The 27,790-nt window shown below is 53.0% G+C and overlaps 1 protein-coding gene across 1 annotated transcript in view; it reads left to right on the forward strand.

The window, feature by feature from the left end:
• SYNJ2 (synaptojanin 2) overlaps window positions 1–27,790 on the forward strand; it is a 101,882-nt gene that overhangs the window by 64,101 nt on the left and 9,991 nt on the right. Inside the window, exons 7-23 of the mRNA XM_052645472.1 lie at window positions 2,427–2,523; window positions 4,883–5,055; window positions 5,399–5,480; window positions 6,098–6,247; window positions 6,353–6,518; window positions 10,008–10,199; window positions 11,570–11,654; window positions 12,531–12,671; window positions 14,321–14,513; window positions 16,631–16,789; window positions 19,509–19,665; window positions 20,778–20,895; window positions 22,430–22,648; window positions 22,734–22,812; window positions 24,060–24,228; window positions 24,680–24,853; window positions 27,595–27,729. Of these exons, the coding sequence (XP_052501432.1) occupies window positions 2,427–2,523; window positions 4,883–5,055; window positions 5,399–5,480; window positions 6,098–6,247; window positions 6,353–6,518; window positions 10,008–10,199; window positions 11,570–11,654; window positions 12,531–12,671; window positions 14,321–14,513; window positions 16,631–16,789; window positions 19,509–19,665; window positions 20,778–20,895; window positions 22,430–22,648; window positions 22,734–22,812; window positions 24,060–24,228; window positions 24,680–24,853; window positions 27,595–27,729 (2,489 nt within the window). The remainder of the gene's footprint in view (window positions 1–2,426; window positions 2,524–4,882; window positions 5,056–5,398; window positions 5,481–6,097; window positions 6,248–6,352; window positions 6,519–10,007; window positions 10,200–11,569; window positions 11,655–12,530; window positions 12,672–14,320; window positions 14,514–16,630; window positions 16,790–19,508; window positions 19,666–20,777; window positions 20,896–22,429; window positions 22,649–22,733; window positions 22,813–24,059; window positions 24,229–24,679; window positions 24,854–27,594; window positions 27,730–27,790) is intronic.

Below are 27,790 nucleotides of genomic sequence, written 5' to 3' on the forward strand. Positions count from 1 at the left end.
AAAAGCCATCACTAACCTGAACTCTTGGTAATTTGTACTTGAAAGTTACTAGCTTCTTAAAATATATGTTGTTTTTCCCTGGTGGCTCAGACAGTAAAGCATCTTGCCTATAATGCGGGAGACCTGGGTTTGATCCCTGGGTCAGGAAAATCCCCTGGAGAAGGAAATGGCAACCCACTCCAGTATTCTTGCCTGGAAAATCCCATGGACTGAGGAGCCTGGTAGGCTACAGTCCATGGGGTCACAAACAGTCGGACACGACTGAGTGACTTCACTTTACTCTGAATGCTAATTTTAAAGTGATCTTAATGGCTATAAAAATAATTTTCAAAGTAATTTTTTAAGTGTTCTAATCATGCTACCTGAAGCTTCATTTGGACTTTAAATTTGCTTGCAGCCCTTCTTCTTGACCTTAAAATTGGTAACTCCATCCCACCTGTGTCCCCCAGTTGGCATATTACTACTCACCTGAGCAGGCCCTGTTCCAACTCCACATGTTAGACCTCAGGCCAGGACGCACCTTCTCTGGGCAGGAGGAACCACAGAGCGTGGAGTAGCCAGGCCATGCATGTCCTGTTCTTCCAGCACCTGCCCCCCGGGGCTGCCTGGCTCCAGGGCCGGGGTGCAGCCTGCCGGCTCGTGGGGAGGCTTTGATCGCCTACATCTGATCCGGCCCTGTATCTTCCTGGCGAAGGGACTGGAACGAGGCAGGGTTGCTAGGACCATGGCCCTGGGAGGATTCCTCCCCATGGAGGCAGAAGCCCATCTGAAGAAGAGCAGGCAGGCTAATTGTCAACCGTCTGCAGAGCAGCATAGACTGCCCACTTTCAAATCCTTGTTCTTCTCTGCAGTGTTGTCCTTCAGAGCTAGTAAGACAGGTTTTTTGTGTTTTTCCCCCCCTTATGGGGCCAAAATGGTTCTTTTGTGATAATTGACTTTAAAATATTCCATTTATGAGAGAAACGTTATTGTAGACACTGGGAAAATGCAAAACTGTTTAAAGAAGAAAAGAATCTAAAAGCACCTAAAATTCTACCACTTTGAACATTGTCCTTGTTGTCTTCCAGTTTTTTCTAGTTTCAGATGTGAAGATCGCATTACTAAATCAGTTTTACATCTGTTTTTTGCATTATGTCTTTTCCTTATTTTTTTTAAAAGCTACATTTAGCTATTCTAACATTGATGAAAGTGAAAGAGGACAGTGAAAAAGTTGGCTTAAAGCTCAACATTCAGAAAACGAAGATCATGGCATCGGGTCCCATCATTTCATGGGAAATAGATGGGGAAACAGTGGAAACAGTGTCAGACTTTATTTTTTTGGGCTCCGAAATCACTGCAGATGGTGATTGCAGCCATGAAATTAAAAGACGCTTACTCCTTGGAAGGAAAGTTTTGACCAACCTAGATAGCATATTCAAAAGCAGAGACATTACTTTGCCAACAAAGGTCCGTCTAGTCAAGGCTACAGTTTTTCCAGTGGTCATGTATGGATGTGAGAGTTGGACTGTAAAGAATGCTGAGCACCGAAGAATTGATGCGTTTGAACTGTGTTGGAGAAGACTCTTGAGAGTCCCTTGGACTGCAAGGAGATCCAACCAGTCCATTCTAAAGGGGATCAGTCCTGGGTGTTCATTGGAAGGACTGATGCTAAAACTGAAACTCCAATACTTTGGCCACCTCGTGCAAAGAGTTGACTCATTTGAAAAGACTCTGATGCTGGGAGGGATTGGGGGCAGGAGGAGAAGGGGATGACAGAGGATGAGACGGCTGGATGGCATCACCAACTCGATGCACATGAGTTTGGGTAAACTCCGGGAGTTGGTGATGGACAGGGAGGCCTGGTGTGCTGCGACTCATGGGGTCGCAACGAGTTGGACATGACTGAGCAACTGAACTAAACATTATTAAAATTATAGTTACTTTTCAATAGCTGGTGGTAAGAATATTGGAGTCTCCCCCTACTATTTCAATATACGTGTAATAGTCTCTGATATGCAAAGAATTTTCCTAAAGATGGAAATTTTCTTCTAACCTTCTTGCTGAGGTTAAACATCATGAAATGCAGCACTTAGATGAAAAGACTGGGCCCCGAGTTTGATGGCTCCCCTACTGGTTTTTCTAGATTTGAGAAAGTACCAGGTGAAACAGGTTAACTTTGGAGATATGCACATTGCGTTTTTGAGGCTTTGTTCATGAGAGGCAAGTTAGTGGTTCTGGATTTACGGGGGTACTGTATAGAAGTCCAGCGTATCCTTGTCTGACACCACGCGTGTTCAGAAGTCCGATCTGCTGTTCCTCTCGGCCGCTGCCTTTCCTAGGGCCAGCTCACTCTGGACCGCTAGTGCCCAGCTGGTGCCCTCGAGGGTGCAGTCGTCAGTATGTGTCCCAGGGGCCGGGGCATCACAGACTGCCCTGCTCTGTTGCAGGCATATGGTGCTTCTGAAGGAGCAATACGGGAAGCAGGTGGTCGTGAACCTGCTGGGCAGCAGAGGCGGAGAGGAGGTGCTCAACAGAGCCTTTAAGGTAACTGGCCCCCTGCCCGGGGCGAGGCCGAGCGAGGAGGTGGGGGGTGGGCTGCTCAGGGTGGGCTTCCCTGGGGACTGGAGACAGTGGCCTGCTCGCCCCATCTTTGGGGAGACTTTTTTCCTTCAGAGCTTCAGCATTAAGTGATCTGGGCTCCTGACAAATGAAGTTTAATTTTCGTGAACCCATGGTTGGGTGAATTTGCTCAGAATGAGAACAGAGCATCTCCTAGCTCCAGCTGCCTTTTCTCCCCGCTGGGTCATTGAGGACTCAGCACGGCTGGGCCTTTCCCCAGCTCTCTTGGACAAACATACACACGTGTGCACGCATGCATGCATGCATACATGTATGTTTGGGCTCCACCCCGTGCATCCCTGACCCCCTCGGGGAGCTGGGGTCCCCTGCTCACTTGTCGGGCGGGCCCAGCCACTGGCCCACACCTCCTGGCAAGTCCACACAAACACCCACAGGACACTTGTACCTAAGTAGCCCTTCAGAGCCCCTGCTGGGTTTAACACGAGCAGCCTAACATGATTTCCTCCTGTGAACTTGGAGGCTTCGAGTCGTCATCCAGCCTTGTTTGGGCTGCCCGCCCGCTCACTGTCCCCAGCTCCCTGTGGACTCCCCGTGGCTTTTGGCACATGTTCCCCGCCCTGGGAAGATGCAGGGAGAAGCCCTGGATGGGGAGGGGGGCCGTGAGCAGAAGGCTCCCCCCACCTCCAAGCATCTCTCCCTATTCCCAGTGCCCCCGTGTGCATTCGGTCTTCTCTGGGCCGAGTGGGCTGTGGGCCTACACAGTCCTTTCAGCCCGTGTCCCCTGCTGGATGGGAAAGAAAAAAACCCTGTGGTTGTTCAGAGCTCAGGGAAGCCCCTTATGGAGAGTGTGAAGTCAGCCCTCACTTCACAGGAAGCGTGTCCCCTGTGGTCCTGGCCCCTGGCCAGTGGAAGCTGAATCCACTGGGGAAGCCCCGTGCTTGGAGCAGACTTTCTGGTGGCCAGTTTCACTTGGCCAGACCTGCTTTTCCTGTTTGGTTTGTTGCTATGGGCAATAAGCTTGACAAGTATCTCCCCTCCCATTCATCTTGGCAGCAGTGTTGGCAGCTTATTTTAAGAAAAAAGAAGGGGAAAAAAACCCCTCAAGAATCTTTACCCCTTTATGCTTCGATTTTGGGGAGAAGGTGTTCTTAGCTGCCCCAGCAGCTGGTGGACCCCCAGGCCAGAATGTCAAATGATGACAGCTGACCTGGGGCCCAATGCAGGAGGCCAGGCTTCTGGGCAGGGAAGGGGTGAGAGGCAGACACTACCTGGAGAGCCTGGATCACAGTCCCCACTGGAGTCGCATCAGAGAAGCTCCCTCAGCCCGTCGGCTCCACCACACTGAGGTCCACGCACCGGCAGCTGGCCTGTGACCCGTGGCTCTCAGGCCACAGGGGACAAGGCACTTCTTCAGCTCATTAAGCTGCCAAGCGTGCCTGCTTTGGGTTAGCTGACGACCTCAGAGTGAGACCTTAATGTCGGTGGTTGTGTGTTGATTTGCATCTAGCCCGTGGGGATCAGGCACTCAGAGTCGTAGGGACTAGACTGCCTGAAGCCCTTCCAGTCCTTTAGAGTCACTAGACTCTGGCTGGGCACGTGGTGGACAAGTCTGACCTGAAGTCACACCCTGGGATGGCAGCGCGTCATCCTTGGCCCCCAGGGCTTCCTGGTGAGAGCGCTGGGGTACCTGGTGTGGAGGGCAGACCTCTGCCCAGCACCCACCTGCGTGCTTCCCCACCGCTGGCCTTGCCTTCAGTCCTGCTCACCTGCCGGATCTAAGCCCCAGGAGGCCCTGAGCCCCCGTCTCTCCCGGGGTTTCTCTGGGCCAGACCTCCCCCACCCTGGATGGCCTGGAGGACCCTCCTGGAGGCTTGGCTTGTAGGGATGGGTCTGGTTACCAGGGCAACGGGAGCTGGATTATGAGCTCTGCAACCTGCTTCACTGCCCGGGGTCCTGGGGCACCAGGCACTGTGAGGCCTGCCGAACGGAGCCGTCCTTCCCTGCGGGCGCCCTCCAGAGAGCCCTGTGGGAGGTGATGTCCCTGCCGGACCCGGGGCTGCCCCGAGGAGCCACGGGGCGGAGCCACAGAGCCGCAGAGCCACAGTCTGGCTGTCTTCCGTCCGAGGTGGACCTCCGGCCCTTCTGCAGGCGAGACGCGCTTGGTGGTTTCGTCCCCAGGGTCGTGTTCTGTGCTGCCCCTTTCTGGATCAGGGCTGGCAAACTGCCTGATCCACCGTAACCCTTCAGGCTGAGCCCCCGGGCTCTGCTGAGTGATGCGGTTAAGCGGTCAGATGCCCTGCCACCGTCTCCTGTCCCCTTTCAGAAGCTGCTCTGGGCTTCCTGCCACGCCGGTGACACGCCTATGATCAACTTTGACTTCCATCAGTTTGCCAAAGGTGGGAAGCTCGAGAAATTGGAGAACCTCCTGCGGCCCCACTTGAAGCTGCACTGGGATGAGTTTGACGTGTTCACCAGGGGCGAGAATGTAAGTCCACGGTGAGTCTAACCTGTGTCCTTTCCTCCCACTGGATGGGCTGGCCAAAGGGCAGGCGACTCCCGGGAATGCACCTCCCAACCCTCGCTGCTCCTGCTTGAGCCGGTGGGCAGACCTGTGGCGTGTCCTGTTGGGGAACCTCCACTGGGGTTTCCATGGGAAAGACAGAGCCGGGCAGGCAGCTTAGGATCTGCTCGTCTGCATCATGCCGGTGACTCTGGGCTGCAGGGGTGGGCTACCAGGCAGGAGGTGAGGCATTCTCTTTTGATGAGTTTCCTTGGGGGCCTTCAGTCCCACAGGCTTCTTCCAACACAACTTGTAACTCGTATCCGTTGGTTTCCTAAGTTTTCAGAAAGGCACTTTGCGGATGAACTGTCTCGACTGCCTGGACCGAACCAACGCAGTGCAAAGCTTCATCGCCCTCGAGGTCTGTCTCTCAGGCCATCTGTATCCTGTCCTGGGCCGTTGGGGGGATGGGCTGGGCTCAGCACCCTCGTGGGCTCTTGTGGTCACCGTGGGGAGGGGACAGCCATGTGCCCGGCATCTAGAGAGGGGTCTCCCTGAGGCGTCAGGTGGCTGGAGGCGTGATGGGCCTTTCACAAACTCTTTGGAAGGCACCCCAGACACGGTGGCCCACAGGTGCCACCTGGAGGAAAGATAGGCTGTAGTGATTGTTGTGGACCTTCCTGTGGACAAAGGCGGAGTAAGGCTGCCTGAGGTGAGGCTGGGTTTGCAGCCTGCTGCCCTGGTGACCTCCCCTGGCTCCCTGCTGGGAGGAGGCATGGGGTCAGTGCTGCCCGCCATCCAGCCTTGGCTGTCCTGCTTGCTGGGGCTGTCGGGGGAGGGCTGGGTGGTGTAGATGAAGTCGAGTGGGCCCTGGCGGGAGGCCCCATCCTCCACTGCGAGGGGGCCCTGTTCTCTGAGAGCGCAGAGTCAGCCCCGCAGTCACTGAGTAGGAGCTCACGGGGGGTGGCGCCTGATGGTGTCCCCTGGGCAGCTTCCGGGGAACACGTCGGTGACCGCTGGCCCCTCCGGCTCTCTCAGGTCCTCCATCTGCAGCTCGAGAGCCTCGGGCTGAACTCAAGGCCCATCGCTGACCGCTTCGTGGAGTCCTTCAAGGCCATGTGGTCTCTGAATGGGCACAGCCTGAGCAAGATGTTCACGGGCAGCCGGGCCCTGGAGGGGAAGGCCAAGGTAGGGCCAGGCCCCCGGGGGCGGCGGGTGGGCAGATGGGCGGGGGCCCACGCGGGCACCTCTCACGGCTGTCTGTCTGTCTGTCCGTCGTCCGGCCGGTGGCAGGTGGGCAAGCTGAAGGACGGGGCCCGGTCCGTGTCTCGCACAATCCAGTCCAACTTCTTCGACGGGGTGAAGCAGGAGGCCATCAAGCTGCTGCTGGTTGGGGACGTCTACAGTGAGGAGTCTGCGGACAAGGGGAGGATGCTGCTGGACAACCCGGCCCTGCTGGGTGAGGGGCTCCCGCTTGCCTGGAGCTGGATGTAGGGGTGTCCGGCTGCCCTGCCATCCAGAGGGCGTGTGGCAGGTCCAGCCAGCCTGCCCACCCTCACATAATCCTAGATGGCAGGTGGCAGGCAGCCCCTGAGCGAGCTTCTGTGCTCAGAACCTGACCCTTGACTCTAGCTTGGCCCGCCTCACGGTCTGACCAGCTGATCTAAGCAACCAGCTGCCTTTTTTTGTGTGAGATGCTCAGCCAGGTGCAGCTGCAAGCGGAGGCTGAGGAGAGGCTCAGGAGAACGCACTCATTTCGCTAACGAGTCTTGGAGATGCCGCATGAGGCCACGTAGAGAACCCCAGGGTGGTCAGGAGGCAGAAGGGCGCTTAAGCCATGGTTATTATTGGGGTTTTCACAGGGAAGGCTGGGTGGGGTAGACAGCGTGGCACTGGCTGGCTGGGATAACTCTGGAGCTTTGGGCTACAGCCATGGGCTCTAGGTGGATGGTTGCTCAGTTGTGTCTGACTCTGCAGCCCCATGGACTGCAGCACACCAGGCTTCCCTGTCCTTCACTGTCTCCCAGAGTTTGCTCAAACTCATGTCCATAGAGTTGGTAATGCCATCCAACCACCTTATCCTCTGTTGCTCCCTTCTCTTCCTGCCCTCAGTCTTTCCCAGCATCAGGGTCTTCTCCAATGTGTCGGCTCTTTGCATCAGGTGGCCTAAGCATTGGAGCTTCAGCTTCAGCATCAGTCCTTCCAGTGAACATTCAGGGTGGATTTCCTTTAGGGTGGACTGGTTTGATCTTGCTGGGAGGACGTCGCCTCCAGGGAGTGGGGGCTGGAAAGAGGAGGTGCAGCCTTGGACTGGTTGTGTGCGCGGAACAGGCTCTGGCTGACTCTGAGAACTGGCCTAACCCCAGGAGGCACAGTCCTTCCCCATCCAAAGGTCGAGCTCCACAGTATACAGAAGATAAAATTATTTACACGATACCAGCTGTCACTCTGGTTCCCGGGAGCCTGTTCTTCTGGACTCACGGAAGTACTCATGCTCCTCCTTTGTTAGTTTGGACCGTTTTCCAAACTGAGAGGCTGGGAGAGAGAGTGTGGGCTCCCCAGGAGCTGATGTCTTTGAATGTTAACTTACTCCAGGAATCTTTCTCAGCTAGAAAGGGTTCTTGATCCCATCGCCACATGTCATTTGTAGGGATTCTCCCCTGAGGGTAACCTGCTGTTTCTGTTATGACCGGGACCCTAGGAATCTTGCAGTAGGCAGGCTGCCTTCCGCTCTTCGGGACAGGACTGTCATGTTTCCCTCAATAGCTCGAGGGGTCTTCTCTTTTTTTTCCAATTAGTTATACTTGACATATTAGTTTCAGGTGTATAACATAATGATTCGCTATTTGTATGTGTTCAGTTCAGTTCAGTTGCTCAGCCATGTCCGACTCTTTGCAACCCTGTGAATCACAGCACACCAGGCCTCCCTGTCCATCACCAACTCTTGGAGTTTACCCAAACCCCTGTGCATTGAGTCGGTGATGCCATCCCATCCTCTCATCCTCTGTCGTCCCCTTCTTCTCCTGCCCCCAATCCCTCCCAGCATCAGGGTCTTTTCAAATGAGTCAGCTCTTCACATTAGGTGGCCAAAGTATTGGAGTTTCAGCTTCAACATCAGTCCTTCCAATGAACACCCTGGACTGATTTCCTTTAGGATGGACTGGTTGGATCTCCTTGCAGTCCAAGGGACTTTCAAGAGTCTTCTCCAACACCACAGTTCAAAAGCATCAATTCTTCGGTGCTCAGCCTTCTTCACAGTCCAACTCTCACATCCATACATGACCACAGGAAAAACCATAGCCTTGACTAGATGGACCTTTGTGGACAAAGTACTGTCTCTGTTTTTTAACATGCTGTCTAGGTTGGTCATCACCACAATAATTCTAGTTCACATCCATCACCACACAGAGTTACAAAAGTTCGTTTTCCCCCTTGTGATGAGAATTTTAAGATCTATAATACAATGTTGTTAGCTACAATCATCACTCTGTACATCACATCCCCAGGCTGCTGCTTTTATAGCTAGAAGTTTGTACCTTTTGACCACCTTGATCCACTGCCCCTTACCTCCACCTCAGCCTCTGGCAACTGTTCTCTGCATCTGTGACTTAATTTTTTCTTAAGGTTTGTTTACGGGGATGTGTTGAAGATTCCACATAAAAGTGCATTGGGGATTTCTTTGGGAAATTTTTAATGGCATCTTACCTCCTAGAGCTTCCCTGGTTGCACAGACATAAAGAATCTGCTTGCTATGCAGGAAACCCCTGCATAGGTTCAATCCCTGGGTCAAGAAGATCCTCTGGAGAAGGGCATGGCAACCCACTCCAGTGTTCTTGCCTGGAGAATCCTGTGGACAGAGCAGCCCAGCAGGCTGTAGTCCATGGGGTCGCAAAGAGTGGAACACGACTGAACGACGAACAGTTTCACTCTCCCCTAGAGCAGGGGTCCCCATCCTCCAGGATCTAATGCCTGATGATATGAGGTGGAGCTGATCTAACAATAGTAAAGTGGACAATAAATGTTATGCACTTGAGTCATCCTGAAACCACCCCACCCCACCCCCGCCCTGGTCCATGGAAAAACTATCTTCCACAAAAACTAGTCCCTGATGCCAAAAGGGTTGGGGACCACTTCCCTAGAGCCGGTAAACATTACAGGGTTCATGGAAAAGAAGAGGAAACCTAGCAGTTTTCCTTATAAAGGTGTATAACTCTGGTCTTAGAAATTTTTGGAGTTTTTGAAAAATTGGTTTGCCCATGCTGAAAATGGCTTCACACCCCTTTTCTGCTTTTATTCCTCCATTGCTGGGGAAATTCCTGTTTGGCTTCTGATAGCCAAGGTGACGTTTGTGTCAACCCTGGAGACAAGGCTACCTCAGGACAAGTGGCAAGAAGCTCTGAGTAGTACAGTGCATCTCATTTCATAGCAGAGTGTATGTGATGGAGATTTGAGTTAAGTGCCCGGTTTCAAAAATGGAATATATTTTGGCCATCTAGAGGACGGACCTGGTTCAGAGTAATGATTTTTTAAAGGCTTGCGTCTGGGGTACCACAGACCACTGCTGGCGCTTGGACTGGAAGATGGGGAATGCAGAGTGGGTGTCAGAGCCGTAGTTCCGTGCGGGAAGTTGCAGGGTGCCCATTGATAAAACTCCTGTGGAATTGTGTCTTGACCGCGGAGGATGCGCGTCCCTGTGACCTGATGTCACAGCCCGTGTGGTCCTGCTGGGGGAAGGGTGTGGAGGGGACTTTGCGGCAGAAGGGCCACAGGGAGGTGCTCTGCTCATGGTGGGTTTTAGCCTCATCCTCATAAGACACGGCCACTGGTCCCTGTGGATGGCCTCAGCGTCCCTCTCCGGCAGCAGGCCTGGCTGGGTTTCTGGGGGTGTGGGGGAAATGCATGAGGTTTGGGGTCCAGACAGAGACGCCCTTTCTGTGCCCCCCGATAGTGACTCCCAAGATCCTGAATGCCATGTCGGAGCGCCAGTCGGAGTTCACGAATTTCAAGCCGGTGCACGTGGCCGTGGGCACCTGGAACGTGAACGGTGGGAAGCAGTTCAGGAGTAACCTGCTGGGCACGGCCGAGCTGGCCGACTGGCTGCTGGACACGCCCTCGCTGTGCCGAGTCGCAGGACCCCCGGGTGAGTGCAGCTGGGTCAGGGTAATGGGTGTAGACCCCCCTCGCTGCGGGCCTCGCCCACAGGTGGGAAGTTGGGTGTTTGGCCTTCCCGCTCCTCAGAACGTTTAGCAAACGCTGTGGTCTGACTTTCCAGAAGATGTCCGGCAAGTTACATATGTGGCACCTTTTCTTTCCCAAGTGTTTGGAAGGGTTACCTATTCGGTGAATCTCCCTTTTCTTTTCACATGTATATTTTGCACTTTTTCAGTTTTGATGACTAGAACCTTCAGGCTGTAAGAAGTGAGTGAGATGCCGGACCGGGCCCACGCCCTAACCCAGGACACACACCCCTGCCTTTTCTCAGACTCCCCATGTTGACACGTGTTTGCTTCAGCAGTCACGAAGAAGTTGTGTTCCCTTTTAAGAATAAGATAATTGCGAGGTTGGACACCTCACCTTTTATCCTGTGTCACGCAAGATAGTATTTAATGGCCTCAGAGGTCAGGATCCACACGTGCTTTTTCTCTGAGAGTCAGCTGTTTATCTAGGCCTTTGGCTTTTCTCCTGCTCATCTGGGTTCTGGAAAGCCTCGTGGGCCGGTTCCCTGCCTGTCGTGTGCAGTGCTGGGGGGCATGTGGGGGGCTGCACTAATGCACCTTGAAGACAATCAGAGCCCAGAGCCCCGTTTCCGCTGTCTGTGCCCTGTCTGCATGGGGCAGGGGGCAGGGTACTGCAAGGACACGGCTCAGATTCACGGGGATGGCTTAGGGCTCGTCGAGAGGGATGTGGCAGGTGGCTGCAGGGCTTCTGTTCACCGAAGGTCCCCCATTCGAGGGAAGAAAGAGCTGAGCAAAGAGCTGATGAGAAGCCCCTCTGCTCACTCGGCAGTCTGTAAACCAGCATTTCTGGGGCAGACTTCATCAGAGCAGGTCCATCCCCTGACCCCTAGGATAGCAGTCCTCTGGGAGAGGACCACAGTCGGACATTAACCCAGAGGGGCTGGTCCAGGGCTGTGAGAGTACTCGGGGCCACACAGGTTTGAGCCAATGCCCCCCACCCCTCGGGAGCTTAGGGCCTACCAGGTTGGGGGGGGCAGGTCTGCTGGCATGGAAGTTATGAGTCCAGGCACTTTCCATGTGTCTTCTGACTTCACGACCACCCTTCAGGGTGACCGTTAAACCGTCCCTTTTGAAGAGCAAGCCACAGAGAGGTTAGCGATGCTCCTGGGATTCAGGCAGGGAAGGGCCGTGTGCACAGTGGGAGCTGGAGGGAGGTGGGTGTGTGCTCGCCTGTGGCCGGGAGGGCTTGCCCAGGCCGCGGGGCTCTGGCCCTCGAGTCGGCCACACCGGCCCTGGTGGGTCTGACTTCCTCCGTCTTCTGCTTGTTCCGCAGATGACACCGGCAGCCCAGCCGACATATTTGCCGTGGGGTTCGAAGAGATGGTGGAGCTGAGTGCGGGGAACATCGTCAACGCCAGGTGGGCGGCGGGGCCTGGGGTGTGGGGTCCTGAGCTGGGGCGCCACTAACCTGCGACCCTTGGTGCTGCCTGAGTTCCCAAAGTCCTCCCAGACATGCTCGTCCCTGTTCCTCTCTCTGCTGATTGAGGGAATAGAAGGAAGGGTGGGGGAGGCTCTGTGCTCCCAGAGCTGCCTGGCTGGGAGGGTTGAGTCACAATTTGCCTGCAGTGTGTGTGAGCCCCGAGGACGTGGGCTGGGCTGGCGGGGGCTGACTCACGTTTCCTGGGGAAAGATGGAGAGGTGTAAGAAACCCGTACAAAGGAAAGAAAACCGCTGGACTAACATTTGGTGTGAACTCAGCTGGACTCTTTCTTTCCTAGTCCATTGTAAGGCACTTTCTGAACGAATAATAAAACCTGGCTCTATGGAGGCCTCGTGGTAAAGAACCCACCTGCCAGTGCAGGAGACCTAAGAAACTCTGATTTGATCCTTGGTCCAGGAAGATTCCCCTGGAGGAGGAAATGGCAACACACTCCAGTATATTCTTGCCTGGAGAATCCCACAGACGGAGGAGTCTGTCGGGCTACATACAGTCCGTGGGGTCACAAAGAGTCGGACAAGACTGAAGTGACCTAGCACGCACACGTGGAGGTCTTACGAGTAAGGCCCTGAGCTGGGTGGCAGGAGGCAGGGGTAGAGGTGATAGGCGGAACACAACCAGAAACACGCAGATAGTCCGCTGTGAGGACTGAGGCTCAGAGGGCCCTGACGCAGGCGTGCAAGCGATATGATGTCAGTTTGGTAAAAAAGAACCAGCTCAGGGCTGGAGGAGTCTCCAGGCGGGAGAGTCTGCGTCCAGCTAACTGTGAACAGCATCGTTGCTTTCTCTCCTCCAGTACCACCAACAGGAAGATGTGGGGTGAGCAGCTCCAGAAGGCCATCTCGCGCTCTCATCGGTACATTCTCTTGACTTCAGCGCAGCTGGTGGGCGTCTGTCTTTATATCTTTGTGCGTCCACACCACATCCCCTTCATCAGGTAAGAACATTTCATTGACAGACATCTGGGGGAACCCAGGATTGTTTTATTCCCACTTCCTTTCCCCTCCGCCCCACTTCCTGCAGCAGGAATCAGGACCTGCCATTATTTTAGTCAAATGTAACACAACCCCCAGGGAAAAACCAGGCCGAATAGAATATTGTCTAGCGTTTAAAAAGCCTCGATGGGAACTTCTAGCTCAGGAAGCTGGACCCTTTTAGGAGGAGCATTTCACCATCGCTGGCAGCCAGGCTCAGTTGGGCCCAGGGAAGGGGTTCCTCGCGGCAGTGTTAGACAGGAAACCTCTGACCTAGAGCTGGGTAACTCATCAGGAAATGAGTTGTTGTCTCTTTTCAAAAGAATTCTACTTTTCAAAAGATGTGTGGGCAGAAACTCTCTACCGCTGTCACCCCATTACTCAGTCTCCAAAGTGACAGCTTTGTGAATGGCATGCGGGGAAAAGTCTTGGAACAGGATGTCTTTTAGGAAAGGGCGTGTGTGTGTGTGCACGCGCAGGCATGCATGTGTTTTAAGGTTGGGAGTAACTCCCCTTCTCCCTCAGCTGTCTCATAGCCTTCCCTTGCTCCCTGGTCTCACTCATGTTGTTAGAATCCCCAACAGTCGTTCTCTTTGCCGATACCTGGCATTGAGCTGGCCTGACCCCTGAACCCAATAGGGTCACACTGGTTGTTTATTGCCTTGGAGGTCGAGGACCACAGACTGCCCGGGGCAGCACCTGGAGAGCAAAATGCTCTGTGTTCCTAATAATCTCTTCTGTGACCTTTGGGAAACTTTACGGTTCGTGTCCCCCATGCTTGCTGTAACAGCCTGGCAGTGTCGACAGGGAGTGGGTAAAGGTCAGTTATGGTTGGAGTGAGGCCGTGGTTGGGGTTGGGATCAGAGATGGAACACGAGGAAGGGATCCATGCCGAGGGGCTCCGGGTTTCCCAGGTGCCCGCTAAGGTCCCAACCCCGGTGTCCTTGGCCCCGTGGCCCTCCAGCCTTGAGCTGGGTGAGCTCGCACCCTTGCTGACAGGCTACCCCCATACCTTGTCTGCTGGGCACCAGTCCCAGGGAGCAGGTGGAGGCTCCGTGGTCCTGTGGACCCACGCACTCACTTGTGTGCATTATAAGTCAGCATCTTAACACCAGCAGGCCACTGCTTGGAAGCTACCCCTCTCCACCAGGCCAGCACAGATAACTGGATGGCTGCTGTTTCTTATACATTGATTATCTGAGGGCCCCTCCTGTACTTTGCAGAAGAGCTGTGTAGGATGTGGTAGCTGCTCCTGCTGTAGCTGGGAGACTGGAAGCAGGTGGTGGGGGAGGTGATTCAACTCCAAGGTGCTTCGTGGGTGCTTGTGTGAGCAACCTGGACGAAGCTGGGACCACAGGATGCTCCTGTCTGCCCCAGGGAGCTGGCCCCGGGGCGAGGAAGGGGAGGGGTGATGTGGAGTGGACGGTGACGCAGGTCCCGGTGCGGCCTGGTCCCTGGCGATGGGAGCCTCTGCGCGGATGGTGTCGGGGGTTCTCAGAGCCTTCAGCCCATGACACCACCAGGTGGCTCGTCTCTGTAGCAGAACAGCGTCTGCTTTTCCTTCAGAGCCACTGGGAAGACGCCCCCACCGCGTGCGCGTTCTCTGTTCCAGGGACGTGGCGATCGACACGGTGAAGACGGGCATGGGCGGGAAGGCGGGGAACAAGGGCGCCGTGGCCATCCGCTTCCAGTTCCACAGCACCAGCTTCTGCTTCGTCTGCTGCCACCTGACGGCCGGGCAGTCCCAGGTGAAGGAGCGGAACGAGGACTACAGGGAGATCACCCAGAAGCTGAGCTTCCCCGTGGTGAGCAGGGCAGTGGGCGGTGGCTGGGTTCCTGCTCGGGTCAGCCCCGCCCAGGGGGTCTGAGCTGCTGCGGGAGGGTGGGGCACACGGCTCTAGGAGCATCCCTGCCCTGGGGGCTCAGCACTCCAGGCGGGGGAACCAGCTAGGGAAGCTGAGATAGAGGTGAGCGGGGCGTCCAGCCCAGGAGTGTTGGGGTCCCCCTGTATCTCTGTACTGTTTGAACACGCTGATAACACCCTGCGTGTTCTTCTTCTGAGGCAACTGCGTGGAACTGGGAAGGAGAACCCCTGTGCTCTGTCTTAAGTTGGTGAAGAACGTTTGAATCCAAACCCAGTGAACGATTTGGTTTTCCTGAGATTCACACGTACCTTCTTGTGGTGGCAATACCCGGTTTCGAAACCAGTCCTTTTGGGAGCCCCCGGATCCTGGTCTAGTTTCTTGCTTGCCAATATCATGCGTCATGCGCCCTCTAGCGGGGGTTCCGAAGTTTTCATTCTGAAGCCGGGGCATCTCTGCGAATTCAGATTTGAATGTTTTCCTTTCCATGCAGAGATGATGGTCTCACACACCTTCAGCCCCCTGCAGACACACCTGTTTCCCGGCAGTGAGAGTAGACTTCAGCCGTTCCTGCCACGGATTCTGTCTGAGACACGGCTGGGTCACAGAGCTCTTCTGTGTAAGGCCAGATCCCTTAAAACTGACATCCTGTTCACTGGCCTGCACTCAAGGCAAGAATTCCTTAGTTTTCATGAAGAAGAGCTTGAAGTTGTTCAACAAGTAATCCTTGTTGAAGCTTTTATTTCTTGGAATAAAAAGAAAGAAGTGAGTTGGGAAATTTGTCATTGTAGTTTTCCAGATTCTGTAGGACTGATATTTTTCTTTTTGTGTCTGTGTAACTTAAAAAGAGTAAAATCCAACCGTTCTCACTTGAAGAGTGCTATTTTGAAGTAGAAAACACGGGCCACAGTTTCAATAATTAAAGAGTTGATAATATAGTTTTTTTTCAGTAGAAATATTGAGGGTACCTGTACTCTATACCTGTGCTGTTCAATAGAGTAGCCACTAGCCACAAGTAGCTATGTAAATGTAAAATAGATAAAATAAAGCCAAAAGCCCTCAGTCACAGTGGCTGCATTTCACGTGCGTGGCCCCATGTGGCTGGGCTTTGGACAGCTGGGGTTCAGAGCTTTTCCATCACCACGGAGTGTTCTTTTAGGCAGGGCTGCTCCGCATGGCTCTTTTATTGGGCTGTGACCATTTCAGTCTTCTGTCCAGAATATTGTTGTGGGCTGAGGGGAGTGGAAGTATCACGCAGTGTAGTGAACAGAAACAGGTTTCGGGGCATGGCAGATCTGAGTTCATATCTTGTCTATATCATGTACTACTGATGTAACCTTCAGCAAAGTTTTTGAACTTTTTTTTTTTTTCTTTTAATCTGTCAGAGAACCAAGAGTATGTGCTTTGCAGGGCCACTGTGAGGACAGGAGGCCCCAGAACAGAGCCCAGCATTGTGGGCGGCAGATACTGTGCTGCTATTGTTGTGATTCCTGGGTGGGGGAAGGGGAAGATGTCTGAGATCGACAGGGCTGCCCTGGGTGTGGACACGGAGCTGACTGGGCAGGCTGGGGGCAGGGGGACTGATCAAGGGGAGTGATAGATCAAGGATAAAAATGTATGAAATCCACCAGCTTTTATAGAATTGCATGTCCTGAGCATTTATACTTATTTTCTTAAACCTCATTCTCATAACACTGCATATTTGGGCCATTGTTGTTAGGATACAGACATAACGAAGCAGGGATACAGCCTGGAGGCCAAGATCTGATGGGCAGAGCGAATACTAGCCATCATGCGCCTTGTATTAGGGATGGCGCTTTCCCCAGACCACTCAAAAACACTATTTAAAATGTAAAAAGTAAGCCACGTGCAAGGCTATCAGCAGGTTTTTATGGCATTAGTGAAAAATGAGATGCTTTAGCAGACTCTTATTTTAAAAATAACATTTTAAGAAAAACATATTTGCTTACCTTCTGTATAGTGAATTTGTTTTTCCCCGTCTCCCACATTCCTTGCAAGATGGGTCAAATCATCAGGATTTCTTTCTTTTTATGACTTAGGGAAGAAACATTTTCTCTCACGATTATGTGTTTTGGTGTGGTGATTTCAACTACCGCATTGATCTCACGTATGAAGAAGTCTTCTATTTTGTTAAACGCCAAGACTGGAAGAGGCTTCTGGAATTTGATCAGCTACAGCTGCAGAAGTCAAGTGGAAAAGTAAGTTGTGCTTTTGAAATAGTTTTTAACACCTGCTCCAATGTGGAGCGTGCGTGCGTGCATTCTACGTTGCTTCAGTCCTCTCCAACTCTTTGCGACCCCATCGACTATAGCCCGCCAGGATCTTCTGTCCGTGGGATTCTCCAGGCAGGAATACTGGAGTGGGTTGCCATTCCCTTCTCCAGGGGATCTTCCGACCCAGGGATCGAACCCGCGTCTCTTCTGTATCCTGCATTGGCAGACAGGTTCTTTACTACTAGCGCCACCTGGGAGCCCCCAGTGTGGAACATTGTCTACTGAATGTACACGCTCGTGTTTGCATTAAGCTTCATGCGCGGATATAACTGATTCTGGTATGGTAGAAAACGTGCCTGGCAGAAGAAGCTAGAGACACATGAGCGTCTGTCCACACTCGTGTCCTGTTCTGCTTTCCTGGCCACAGTCAAGGTCTGCATCTTCTCGTGGCCAGAGGGGCTGTCGCTGTATGAAAGGACACTGGCTACACGCAAGCCGCCGGAGGAGCTCAGGGTGATAGGAGCCTCTATGCCCCGGCTCTGTGGTTGGAGGGGCAGCAAGCCGTCCCTTCCTCCTCCAGACAAGCTGAACCCTGGTCCAGGGCTTCCCAGGGAGTAAGTTTGAATCCAAGCTGATTCAAACAGCCCCACATCAGCCTCTGCGCACATAGCTGATGAGGATGGCGGGTCTGATGTACATAGTCCAAGCACCCTGTACTCGGGCTGAGGCTTGTAGGAACGGCTGTATGTCAGGCGCACTAAACCAGCTAGTGACATGCTAGACTCTGCTCAAAGCAATTCATTTCAGTTATATCTCTGTTTCTTGGTAGTGAGCATGCTAACAAATTCATTTAATACACCGTCTAATATACTCCACACACCGATTTGTACATATAAGACCATCCCACAGATTAGACATTGTACCCATTTTATAGATAAGAAGACTGAGGCCAAGGTCACATAACATGTCCAAGATCCCAGAGTCAGTAAACAGAGCCATGATACAGCCGGAGACAGTCAGAGTTCAGCTCAGACTTCCCTTGTGCGACCCCGTGCAGGTTTTTAGTGCCTTCTCAGGTCATGATGTAACAGGGAAGATTCAGCTATAGGATTCATCTTCAGTTCAAGGTCACACTGGCGGGCCTCCACATCTCGGCGCCTGTTTACTTCCTAGCAGAACTACTTCCTAGCAGGATGGACTGAGGGGAGGGAAGCGCAGCTAGTTCCATTCACCAGGTGAAAGCACAGTGGGTTAGATGGCGCGGGCAGGGAGGGCAAGACCCCTTCTGCAGCGAGATCTGGTCATTCCTTCGGGTTTTCTGTCTTCCCCCTTGGGGACGTGGGTTGCTGGGGTTGGCCAGAGGGCAAAGGGATCTTTACAGGCCTTTCTGCTAAGGGTCCTTCCTTCCTCCTGCCAGTGTCCTCCACACCCTTCCACTAGAACACCGAGTGAGCGTCTGTTCCCGGTCTGCCCACAGCATCAGGGCTGGACCGGGGTTAATTGAAGACGGAGAGGACTGGGCTTCCTTTCTGAGCCGCTCCTTACCTGTGTTGGCTAAAAAGATGGGCAATATGAGAGTTGTGAATTAAGTTTTATTTGGGGCAAAATAAAGACTGCAGCCCGGGAGACAGCACCTCAGAGAGCTCTGAGAGACTGCTTCAAAGAGGCAGTGGGGAAGATTCAATATAGGATTTTGGTGAAGGAGGAGTTCAGTTCAATCAAGCACTCACTTTACAAAAGGTTTTCTGCTAGTCGTGAAGGGATTTAGTGATTTTCTCGGTATGAAGGGATGCAAGGATTGGGATCAGGAAATCAGTTCCTGAAAATATCTATCAAAGACCTGTCCCACTGGATTCCCTGGAGCACTGAGTGCCTCACTCTCCACCCTGAACTCCCTCAGTTCAGTTCAGTTGGTCAGTTGTGTCCAGCTCTTTGTGACTCCATGGACTACAGCACGCCAGGCCTCCCTGTCCATCACCAACTCCCGGAGCTTGCTCAAACTCATGTCCATTGAGTTGTTGATGCCATCCCACCATCTCATCCCCTTCTCCTCCCGCCCTCAATCTTTCCCAGCATCAGGGTCTTTTCCAGTGAGTCAGTTCTTCGCATCAGGTGGCCAAAGTATTGGAATTTCAGCTTCAGCATCAGTCCTTTCAGTGAATATTCAGGGTGGATTTCCTTTAGGATGGACTGGTTGAATCTCCTTGCAGTCCAAGGGACTCTCAAGAGTCTTCTCCCTGAACTCCCTCAGGGGGTGTTGAAGGTCAGCAGCTGCAGCAGCACAGAGCTCAATCTGCAGATGCAGATGGGAAACGTCCTTGGCGAGCGCCGATTTGCAGTTGACAGCCAGTTGGTTTAGTTAACAGATACAGATCAAGGCCTTGCCGGGGCCGGGCTGGACAGTCCTCTTGCGTGGAAGCGGCCTCGTGCCTGTGTGTCTCACTGTCTCCCATGTGACAGATCCGGTGCTGAGAGGTGGGGGAGGCCCAGTGGTGTGTCCATCAGCAGAACAAGGAGATGATTGTCACTTTTTTTGCTAATTTAAAGGCATTCAGATATCCCATTTTCAACATGCCTGCCACTATGATGTAGATTCTGTCCCTGTCGGGGACAAAAAGAACCGCTCTGGGACATGCCCTCTGGTGTGTGTAATGGACGTGACCTAGAAGAACTGAGATGGTCCTGTGACTTCTCCTCCCGATAGATTTTTAAAGACTTTCACGAGGGCACCATCGACTTTGGACCCACCTACAAGTACGACGTGGGCTCCGCTGCCTACGACACCAGTGACAAGTGCCGCACCCCCGCCTGGACGGACAGGGTCCTGTGGTGGAGAAAGAGGTACCCTTCCGACAGAACAGGTGGGTGACCCGTGTGCACAGACACAGAGCGGGGCGGTGACCCGTGTGCCACAGGGAATATCATGTTTCTTTAGTCCAGTGCTCCTCGCTGTTTAAAGAACAAGGCTCCTGTTAACCCAGAACTACATGAAATGTATTCCAGATGTTACCCCTAAGCTTTGGGAGTGGTGCTTTGGGGGAGCCCCCCCCGGCCTCTTTCTAGAGACTCCAGCCTGTGAGTGTGCGGGCTCCTGGGTCTCTGCATCTGTGCCTCGTGGCTCTCTGCCCACACCACCCCACCCCGCTGCCTTTTGTTCACAGTGGGGATCAGGGGAGAGGTCCTGGGTCCTCCTCTCGGGCACCTCTGCCTCTCACACTTGTGCCCTTTCTCCAGCCTGTTTTGTTCAGCCCAGCTCTTACCTGCTGAAAGCCCCAACTCTAGATCACACATGAGCAAGACACAGGAAAGATAAATTTCATTCGTTAGTCATCGATTGAGTTTTGAACGATTATTGAGGCCCAGCAAGAAGTGCAGTTTGTTAAAAAATTCAAACACCTATAAACTGATACATAAACAATTAAACTGTCCTGGTGAGACGGATGCTGAGATTGCAAAGCCCAGAAATCTCACCTGCAGATTAAGATGCGTTTTTGTCCAGATCAGTTTGTGGACATCTGCTCAAGAAGCCTTGTGTCCTTAGTCTCCGCCTCTCCTACTGTACAAAGAGCTGCAGGTGTCCTGTTTACCGTGGGCCCGGGGCAGAATGCCTGCAGCCGTGACTGCTGTGTTCTCACCCACTCTGCCTGCTCAGGACGAGTGTTTTTTGTTCTTTCGGCCGCACCTCGAGGCACATGGGATCTTGGTTTTCAGTCAGGGATCGAACCCACACCCCTTGCATTGGAAGCCCGGAGTCTTAACCCTGGGACTGCTAGGGAAGTCCCGGGCGAGGGGTTTTTTACCCCAGGCCCCAAAGCCGCCTTGACCCAGTTTCAAGTCCAAGGGGTTAGAGCCACGAGATAGGAGGTGGTCCATGACATGGACCCCCGCTCTGTAATCAGCGTTTGTTCATGTTGATACAATTGTGTCTTGTATGTCCCTGTGTGTATCTCTTGATTGGAATCTCCACGAGCAGCTGGAGAACTCAACCTTCTAGACAGCGATCTGGATGCTGGCACCCAACTCAGACATACCTGGTCTCCTGGTGCCCTCAAGTATTACGGCCGGGCAGAGCTGCAAGCGTCTGACCACAGGTAAGGTCCTGGCCGCCATGGGCATGTCCGCTGCTGGGGAAGGGGGGTCTGGTGCTCCCTGCAGAGAAGAGACCTGCCCATCCGAATGCGTGTGTGTGCACATGGGACACGTGGTAGAGTAGCGAATGTGTGACAAGTAGCTGTGTGCTTGCCACCAAGAATTAATCAGTGTTTTTGTCATCACTCCGCATCAAAAGTGACTTCATTTATGAAAATTGCCAAGATACAGCCTGTATGGCGGTTTGTGTCATTTAAGTTTTGAGAAATTATGTCATTGTGCAACTTGCCTTTTTGTTACTTAAATATTTTTGAGATAGTGATGTCGCTGTTAGAGATCTGACTCTCATTTGCAACCACTGTCCCGTATTCCGCTAAATATACCCACTGAATTTACCCACTCAACCTACTGATGAATATTTTCCTAATATTTTATTATTAAAAACACCATAGAGTTTATAGTATTAGATTCAGGATTTGGGTTTTTTTTTTAATTGACATATAGTTGATTTATGTTGTATTTCTGCTACACAGCAAAGTGACTCAGTTATACATACATATACATTCTTTCTTATGTTCTTTCCCATTATGGTTTACCCCACGATATTAGTGTTTCGCTTATCCACTTAATATGGTAGATGTCTTCAATAAGATGATGTCATCTGCCTAATAGAGGATTTTATAAGTTTTTTGTGGAGTAAACCCATCCCTATGTAAAAATTACAAGGTTTGCTTTATTTCCTGCTGATCTGTTTTCAGTGAATGTCAGGTAGATTTCTACAACGTTGTGCTTAGTGAGCGCATAGCACATGGTTGTGTGGCTTCGTCGTAACTCCTTCCCTCTCCTGGGACAGTTAGATGTTATTCCTTTGTCCCTCCCATCAACAGTGCTGCAGAGATCAACCTTGTGTATAAATCTTTGTCTGACCCTGGTCATTTCCTCAGAACAAAATTCTAGAACTGAATTTGTTGGTCAAAAGATGCTCACTTATGAGGTTCTTAATGCAAACCTAATAGCGTTAAGTTGTAACCTAACCTTTAACCTACTCCAAATAGCGCACCCTACAAAACGCTTGAACCCCCCAGCCCAGGGAAAATCCCCGCTTTTCCACATCCCCAGTGGTCCTGTGTGTGGTAGTTGCTCCGTTGTGTCCGACTCTTTGCGACCCTATGGACTGTAGCCCACCAGGCTCCTCTGTCCATGGGATTCATTCTCCAGGCAAGAATGCTGGGGTGGGTCGCCATTTTCTTCTCCCGCAGTCCTGGGATTACATGCAAAGAGCCTTTGCTGATGGCTGGTATGGATTTTCTCTCAGGTCATCCTTAGATAGGAAGGCGAAGATAATGCCAAAGTTAGGGAAAGATGGGCAGAAACCCCAGGACTGGAGAGCTCGGTTCCAGGCCCGAGGGGGTGCCACACGCTTGGGCTGCGTTGTCAACGTTTCCTGTTGACGGTGGAGTCGGGATGGCGGTCGGGCTGGGGGACGGTCTTGCCCTGGGTTAACGGTGCCCTCTCTTCCTTCCATGTCTAACGCAGACCTGTGCTGGCCATCGTGGAGGTGGAAGTGCAAGAAGTCGATGTGGGGGCTCGGGACAGGGTGTTCCAGGAAGTGTCCTCTTTCCAGGGCCCCCCGGATGCCACGGTCGTCGTCAACCTGCAGTCGCCAAGCTCAGAAGAGAAGGACGAGTTTCCTGAGGACGTGCGCCTGGAGCTCATGCAGACCCTGGGGAATTACGGCACAATCGTGCTTGTCAGGTGGCGACACGCTCGGGTGGAGCTGGGTGCTCATCGCTGGAGAGCGTGTCCCCGGGGCTGACCTGGCAAATCTCCTCTCTTCCAGGATCAACCAAGGGCAGATGCTCGTGACTTTTGCCGACAGTCACTCAGCGCTCAGTGTCCTAGATGTGGACGGAATGAAGGTGAGGCATGCTTGGTCACCCGTGGGGCGTGCTTGTCCCCTCCGGCTTCTTGTGCTTGTACGTGGCCGGTTTCTGCGAACATAGACGCCCACAGGAGGGCAGGGGCTGGGTTTCTCTCTTTACCACATCTTTAAAAAAACATTTCATTATTTTTGTAAATGTTTGGCTGTGCTGGGTCTCAGTTGCTGCATGGGCTTTCCCTAGTTGTAGCGTGCAAGATTCTGTTCCCTAGTTGAGGTGTGTGGGCTTCTGACTACAGTGGCTTCTCTGGTTGTGGGGCACGGGCTTTGGGGCACACGAGATGCACTCACTGTGGCTCCCAGCCTCTGGAGCACAGGCTCAGGGGTTGTGACCCACGGCCTTAGTTGCTCTGTGCCAGGTGGGACTGAGACTAGAGATCGGACCGTGCATCGTGCGTTGGCAGGTGGATTCTTTACCACTGAGCCACCAGGGAAGCCCGACATCTTTTTTTTTTTTAATAAAAAAAAAATTTAGTTTTTGGCCATGCCACGAGACATGTGGGATCTTAGTTCTCTGATCAGGGATCAAACCCATGCCCCCTGCGTTGGAAGCCTAGAGTCTTAACCACCAGATCACCAGAGAGGTCCCCTCATTACCACATCTGCTTCTGGTATCTACCCTCCAGCCCCGGCTCCTTGCAGGACTGGGGAGAAACAGCAAGTTTTGGAGCACCATGCCCGCTGCGTGACTGAGGCTCCCTGCACTCACCCCCCAACCCCTGACAAGAATATTGGGGTCATGCTCTCTCCATGGGTTTCCCTTGTGGCTCAGCTGGTAAAGAATCCGCCTGCAGTGTGGGAGACCTGGGTTTGATCCCTGGGTTGGGAAGATTCCCCTGGAGAAGGGAAAGACTACCTACCCACTCCAGTATTCTGGCCTGGAGAATTCCATGGACTGTATAGTCCATGGGGTCGCGAAGAGTCAGACATGACTGAGCGACTTTCTTTTTTCTTTCTCCATGGTTTGGGACATGCAGCTCATAGGTGGTTCCCATTTTGATGGATAATGTGCTGGTTTTAAATTCACACCGAATGAAAAGCTTGGGATGACAGTTCGACTTCTGTTCAGACCAAATGTGAGCTGTGCCAGGCCTGCCCAAGGTCTAGACCCTCTGGGCAAAAAGTGAAGGTGGACTGGCTCCTGGTACGTGCCTTCGAGTGAGAAGCACTTTGGGGTCAGAGGGTCTAAGGTCAGCGATCATTCTCGGGGGGCCGCTCTGTCCTCAGGTGAAGGGCCGAGCCGTGAAGATCAGACCGAAGACCAAGGACTGGCTGAAAGGTTTGCAAGAGGAGATCATCCGGAAGCGGGACAGCGTGGCCTCCGTGTCCCCCACGGCCAACTCCTGTCTGCTGGAGGAGAGCTTCGACTTCACGAGTCTGGACTATGAGTCGGAAGGTGAGTCACCCCGCCAGGACTTCCCGCTCCCGTGGCGAGGCAGGCAGACGAGACCTTCTCCCAGCATGAGAGCCTCAAGAGCCCTCTGAGACCCGCCTGGGGAAGGTTCCAGAGACCCCTGGAAGTGCAGGCTCACTCTCCAGGCCAGAGTTGGGGGCATTCATGCGGACGGGTGCTACCTGCAGCGCTAAGACTGGAGGCGTCTGAAGGTTCACTGAAGACAGTGATTTGTGGATGTCAGGGCTGTGGGCTTGGTCCTGTGTCTCAGACTTCCGTGGAATTGGGGTCCCAGCCTTGCTGCCACGTGGGTGCCTGGGGCTGCTGGTGGCTGTGCCTCGGGGACCTCGGGGGTCCTAACACGAGCCACAGGCCTCGATGACGAAACAGACCCATCGATGAATGACTTGGCGCTTTCCCCCTAATTGTTCGCTGTGACATTTCCTTCCCCAAGGGGATATTCTCGAAGATGACGAAGACTATCTGGCAGATGAGCTGAGTCAGCCTGTGGTCTCAGACAGTGATCCAGGGGGAGACGAGGTCTCCACTGCTCCCGGCTCCACCTCCACGGCACCTCCCGCCAGGTCACCAACACTCGCCAAGAAGAAGCAGCGTCCAACCTACAAAGGTAGCGTGGACCTTCCTTTTCTAACTCGCCTCTGGTGCAGCGTTCACTCGCTCAGCAGCTGGGCATCACGTAAAGCCACCATCCAGTGTGCTCGGCCCATGAACAGAGGGGCAAAGTGAGTCATAGCAAGAGGTGGACACTGGGCTCTGGGAAGGCAGTTGCCACCACACCGATTTCCTCTAGTGATTTCATTTTTTTCCAACAACTGGTACCCCTCTAACACACCAGATTCATGACCATTCAGTTCAGTTCAGTCGCTCAGACATGTCTGATTCTGCGACCCCATGGACTGTAGCACACCAGGCCTCCCTGTCCATCACCATCTCCCAGAGTTGCCCAGACTCATGTCCATCGAGTCGGTGATGCCATCCAACCGTCTCATCCTCTGTCATCCCCTTCTCCTCCCACCTTCAATATTTCCCAGCATCAGGATCTTTTCCAATGAGTCAGTTAATTTCCTCTGTTTAAATTGGCGTGGCTCTGAACTGGTTTTACATTTGTGATTTTTCTCCCCGCCACTCCAAGACTTTTCTGATTCAGTCCCATAAGACACATACTCACTATCAATGTCCTGAGTTGTTGGTGTCTGGTTATATTTGTGTAACATTATATTGTTATACAATAATTTTACATCTTAGCATCATTACGTCATTTTAGACTTGAGAGGGACTGAAAGTCACTGGGATCAAACAGCCAGTCCCTAGATGATTAGAGTGGTTCACATTCTGCATCAAACTCTTCAGCTCCATTTCAGCCACAGCCACCAGTGCCTTCCAGCTGTTGGACATTGTATCTCCTTGTTGGTGGCGAGCAGGTGCAGGGGCTTAGCTGTGTGTCAGGACCCTTTGAGCTGGGGCTGAGAACAAAAAACAGGGGTGACAATTAGATACTTCCCAGGAGGTACAGAGACCACCCCCAAGCCCCTTTGACTGTTTTTGGTCCCAAAGCCAGTCAGTAGCCTGGCTGCGTTGAACTATCAAGAGCTTAATAGACTGCTGAGGCCTGATCAGTTGCCACATTATAGAGATGTGGGCCTGGCAGGTGTGGCTGGGACCCTGGAAACCTGGTGACTCATGGAGCTCCCAGGTGACTCGGATGCACGTCCAGGTGTGAGTTCAGTTCAGTTCAGTAGCTCAGTCGTGTCCAACTCTTTGCGACCCCATGAACTGCAGGACGCCAGGCCTCCCTGTCCATCACCAACTCCCAGGGGCTACCCAAACCCATGGTGTGAGACTGCTGACAATTCGGAGGCAACAGCCTTCTTTAGCAAATCAAGGTGCTTCTATACGCTGCACGTCCAGAGGGCTCCTGCCCTGGAGCAGAAGTAGCCGAAGGGATGTGCCCTTGAGACAGGAAGTGGTCCTCTTCTCCAGGGTGGCCATCATTCAGGCATCCTCTGGAGGCAGAGCAGGTGTGTACCTTTTGAATAAAGAACTTAAAGCGGCTTGGGGTTCTGACATGTGGGCAGACTCGCCCCCTGGTGGACCTTGAGGGAATATCTCCTTGATGCTTTAAGGCCCTCAGTCCAGTTGCTCAGTCATGCCTGACTCTGCGACCCCATGGACTGCAGCACACCAAGTTTCCCTGTCCTTCACTGTCTCCTGGAGATTGCTCAAACTCATGTGCCTTGAGTCAGTGATGCCATCCAACCATCTCATCCTCTGTCATCCCCTTGTCCTGCCTTCTTGGGTCTTTCCCAGCATCAGGGTCTTTTCCAGTGGGTTGGAAAAGGGCCCTCAGGCACTCCCTTTAGAAGGAGACATCCTGCCTCCCCCAGCAGAGCTCATGAGATGTACCTCACTTTTAGATTTGAGGGATGGGAGGATGAGCCACGATGAAATGAATCGAGGTGTGCTGTGGTGTGGAACAGAAGACCAAAAACTGTCCTGAATTTAAATGTAAAAAGTGAAAAAAGTCGCTCAGTCATGTCTGACTCTTTGACTCATGGGAACAGACCATGGAATTCTCCAGGCCAGGATACTGGAGTGGGTAGCTTTTCCCTTCTCCAGGGGATCTTCCCAAACCAAGGATTGAACCCAGGTCTCCTGCCTTGCAGGCAGCTTCTTTACCAGCTGAGCCACAAGGGAAGCCCCAAACGTAATAAATGTAATAAAACAGAAGCAGTCCCCTCCCCATCCCCCTGGTGAGTCAGGATGGTGAACGCTCAGGCAGTTGCTGGTGTGGGCTGTGGGATTTGGGGCTTGAGTGAGCAGGGACCTTCCATGCTGGACCTTGCCGCTGGACTGCAGGCTGCCCCGCCGGCAGAGAAGTGAAAATGTTCCCAACACCAAAAGTGTCACTGCCCTGTTTCAGAGCGGGGAATGAAAAATGAGGGGCTCTAGGGTCTTCCCTGCTGGTCCAGTGGTTGAGACTCTAGGCTCCCAGTGCAGAGGATACAGGTTCGATCCCTGGTCAAGGAACTGAGATCCCACATGCTACACAGCTCAATCTAAAAAAAAAAAAAGAAAAGCGAAGGGGCTCTGGTTTTCAGCTGTCATTCTGTGTGGAAGTCTTGTGGATTATTTGGGAAGGAAGCACGCCTACACTTTAAAGTTCTTCGGTGTCTCTCGTGTATGGACATCACACCTTGTCCACGGCTCACCAAGTGTTCCAAGCAGGCATTAGGTGCCCTCTCCCCGCCCCCATGCCAGCAGAAAGGGACCCTTCAAGCTGTCCTGCGGGAGGGGTCCCTGCAGACCCGAGTCTGACTGCCCTGACTCACGTCCCGCCGTGTCCTCTAGATGATGCCGACCTGGTGGAGTTAAAGCAGGAGCTGGAAGCAGTTGGGGACTTCCGCCACCGCTCTCCAAGCAGGTCTCTGTCGGTTCCCAGTCGGCCTCGGCCACCTCACCCACCGCAGAGACCCCCCCCTCCAAGTAAGACTCCGCTTGCTTTCCACTCACCACAATGCCTGCTGGGAATAACCGTGCCCTTCCT

This window comes from Budorcas taxicolor, chromosome 9, assembly GCF_023091745.1.
Source record: "Budorcas taxicolor isolate Tak-1 chromosome 9, Takin1.1, whole genome shotgun sequence".
NCBI classification, from domain to species: Eukaryota; Metazoa; Chordata; class Mammalia; order Artiodactyla; family Bovidae; genus Budorcas; species Budorcas taxicolor.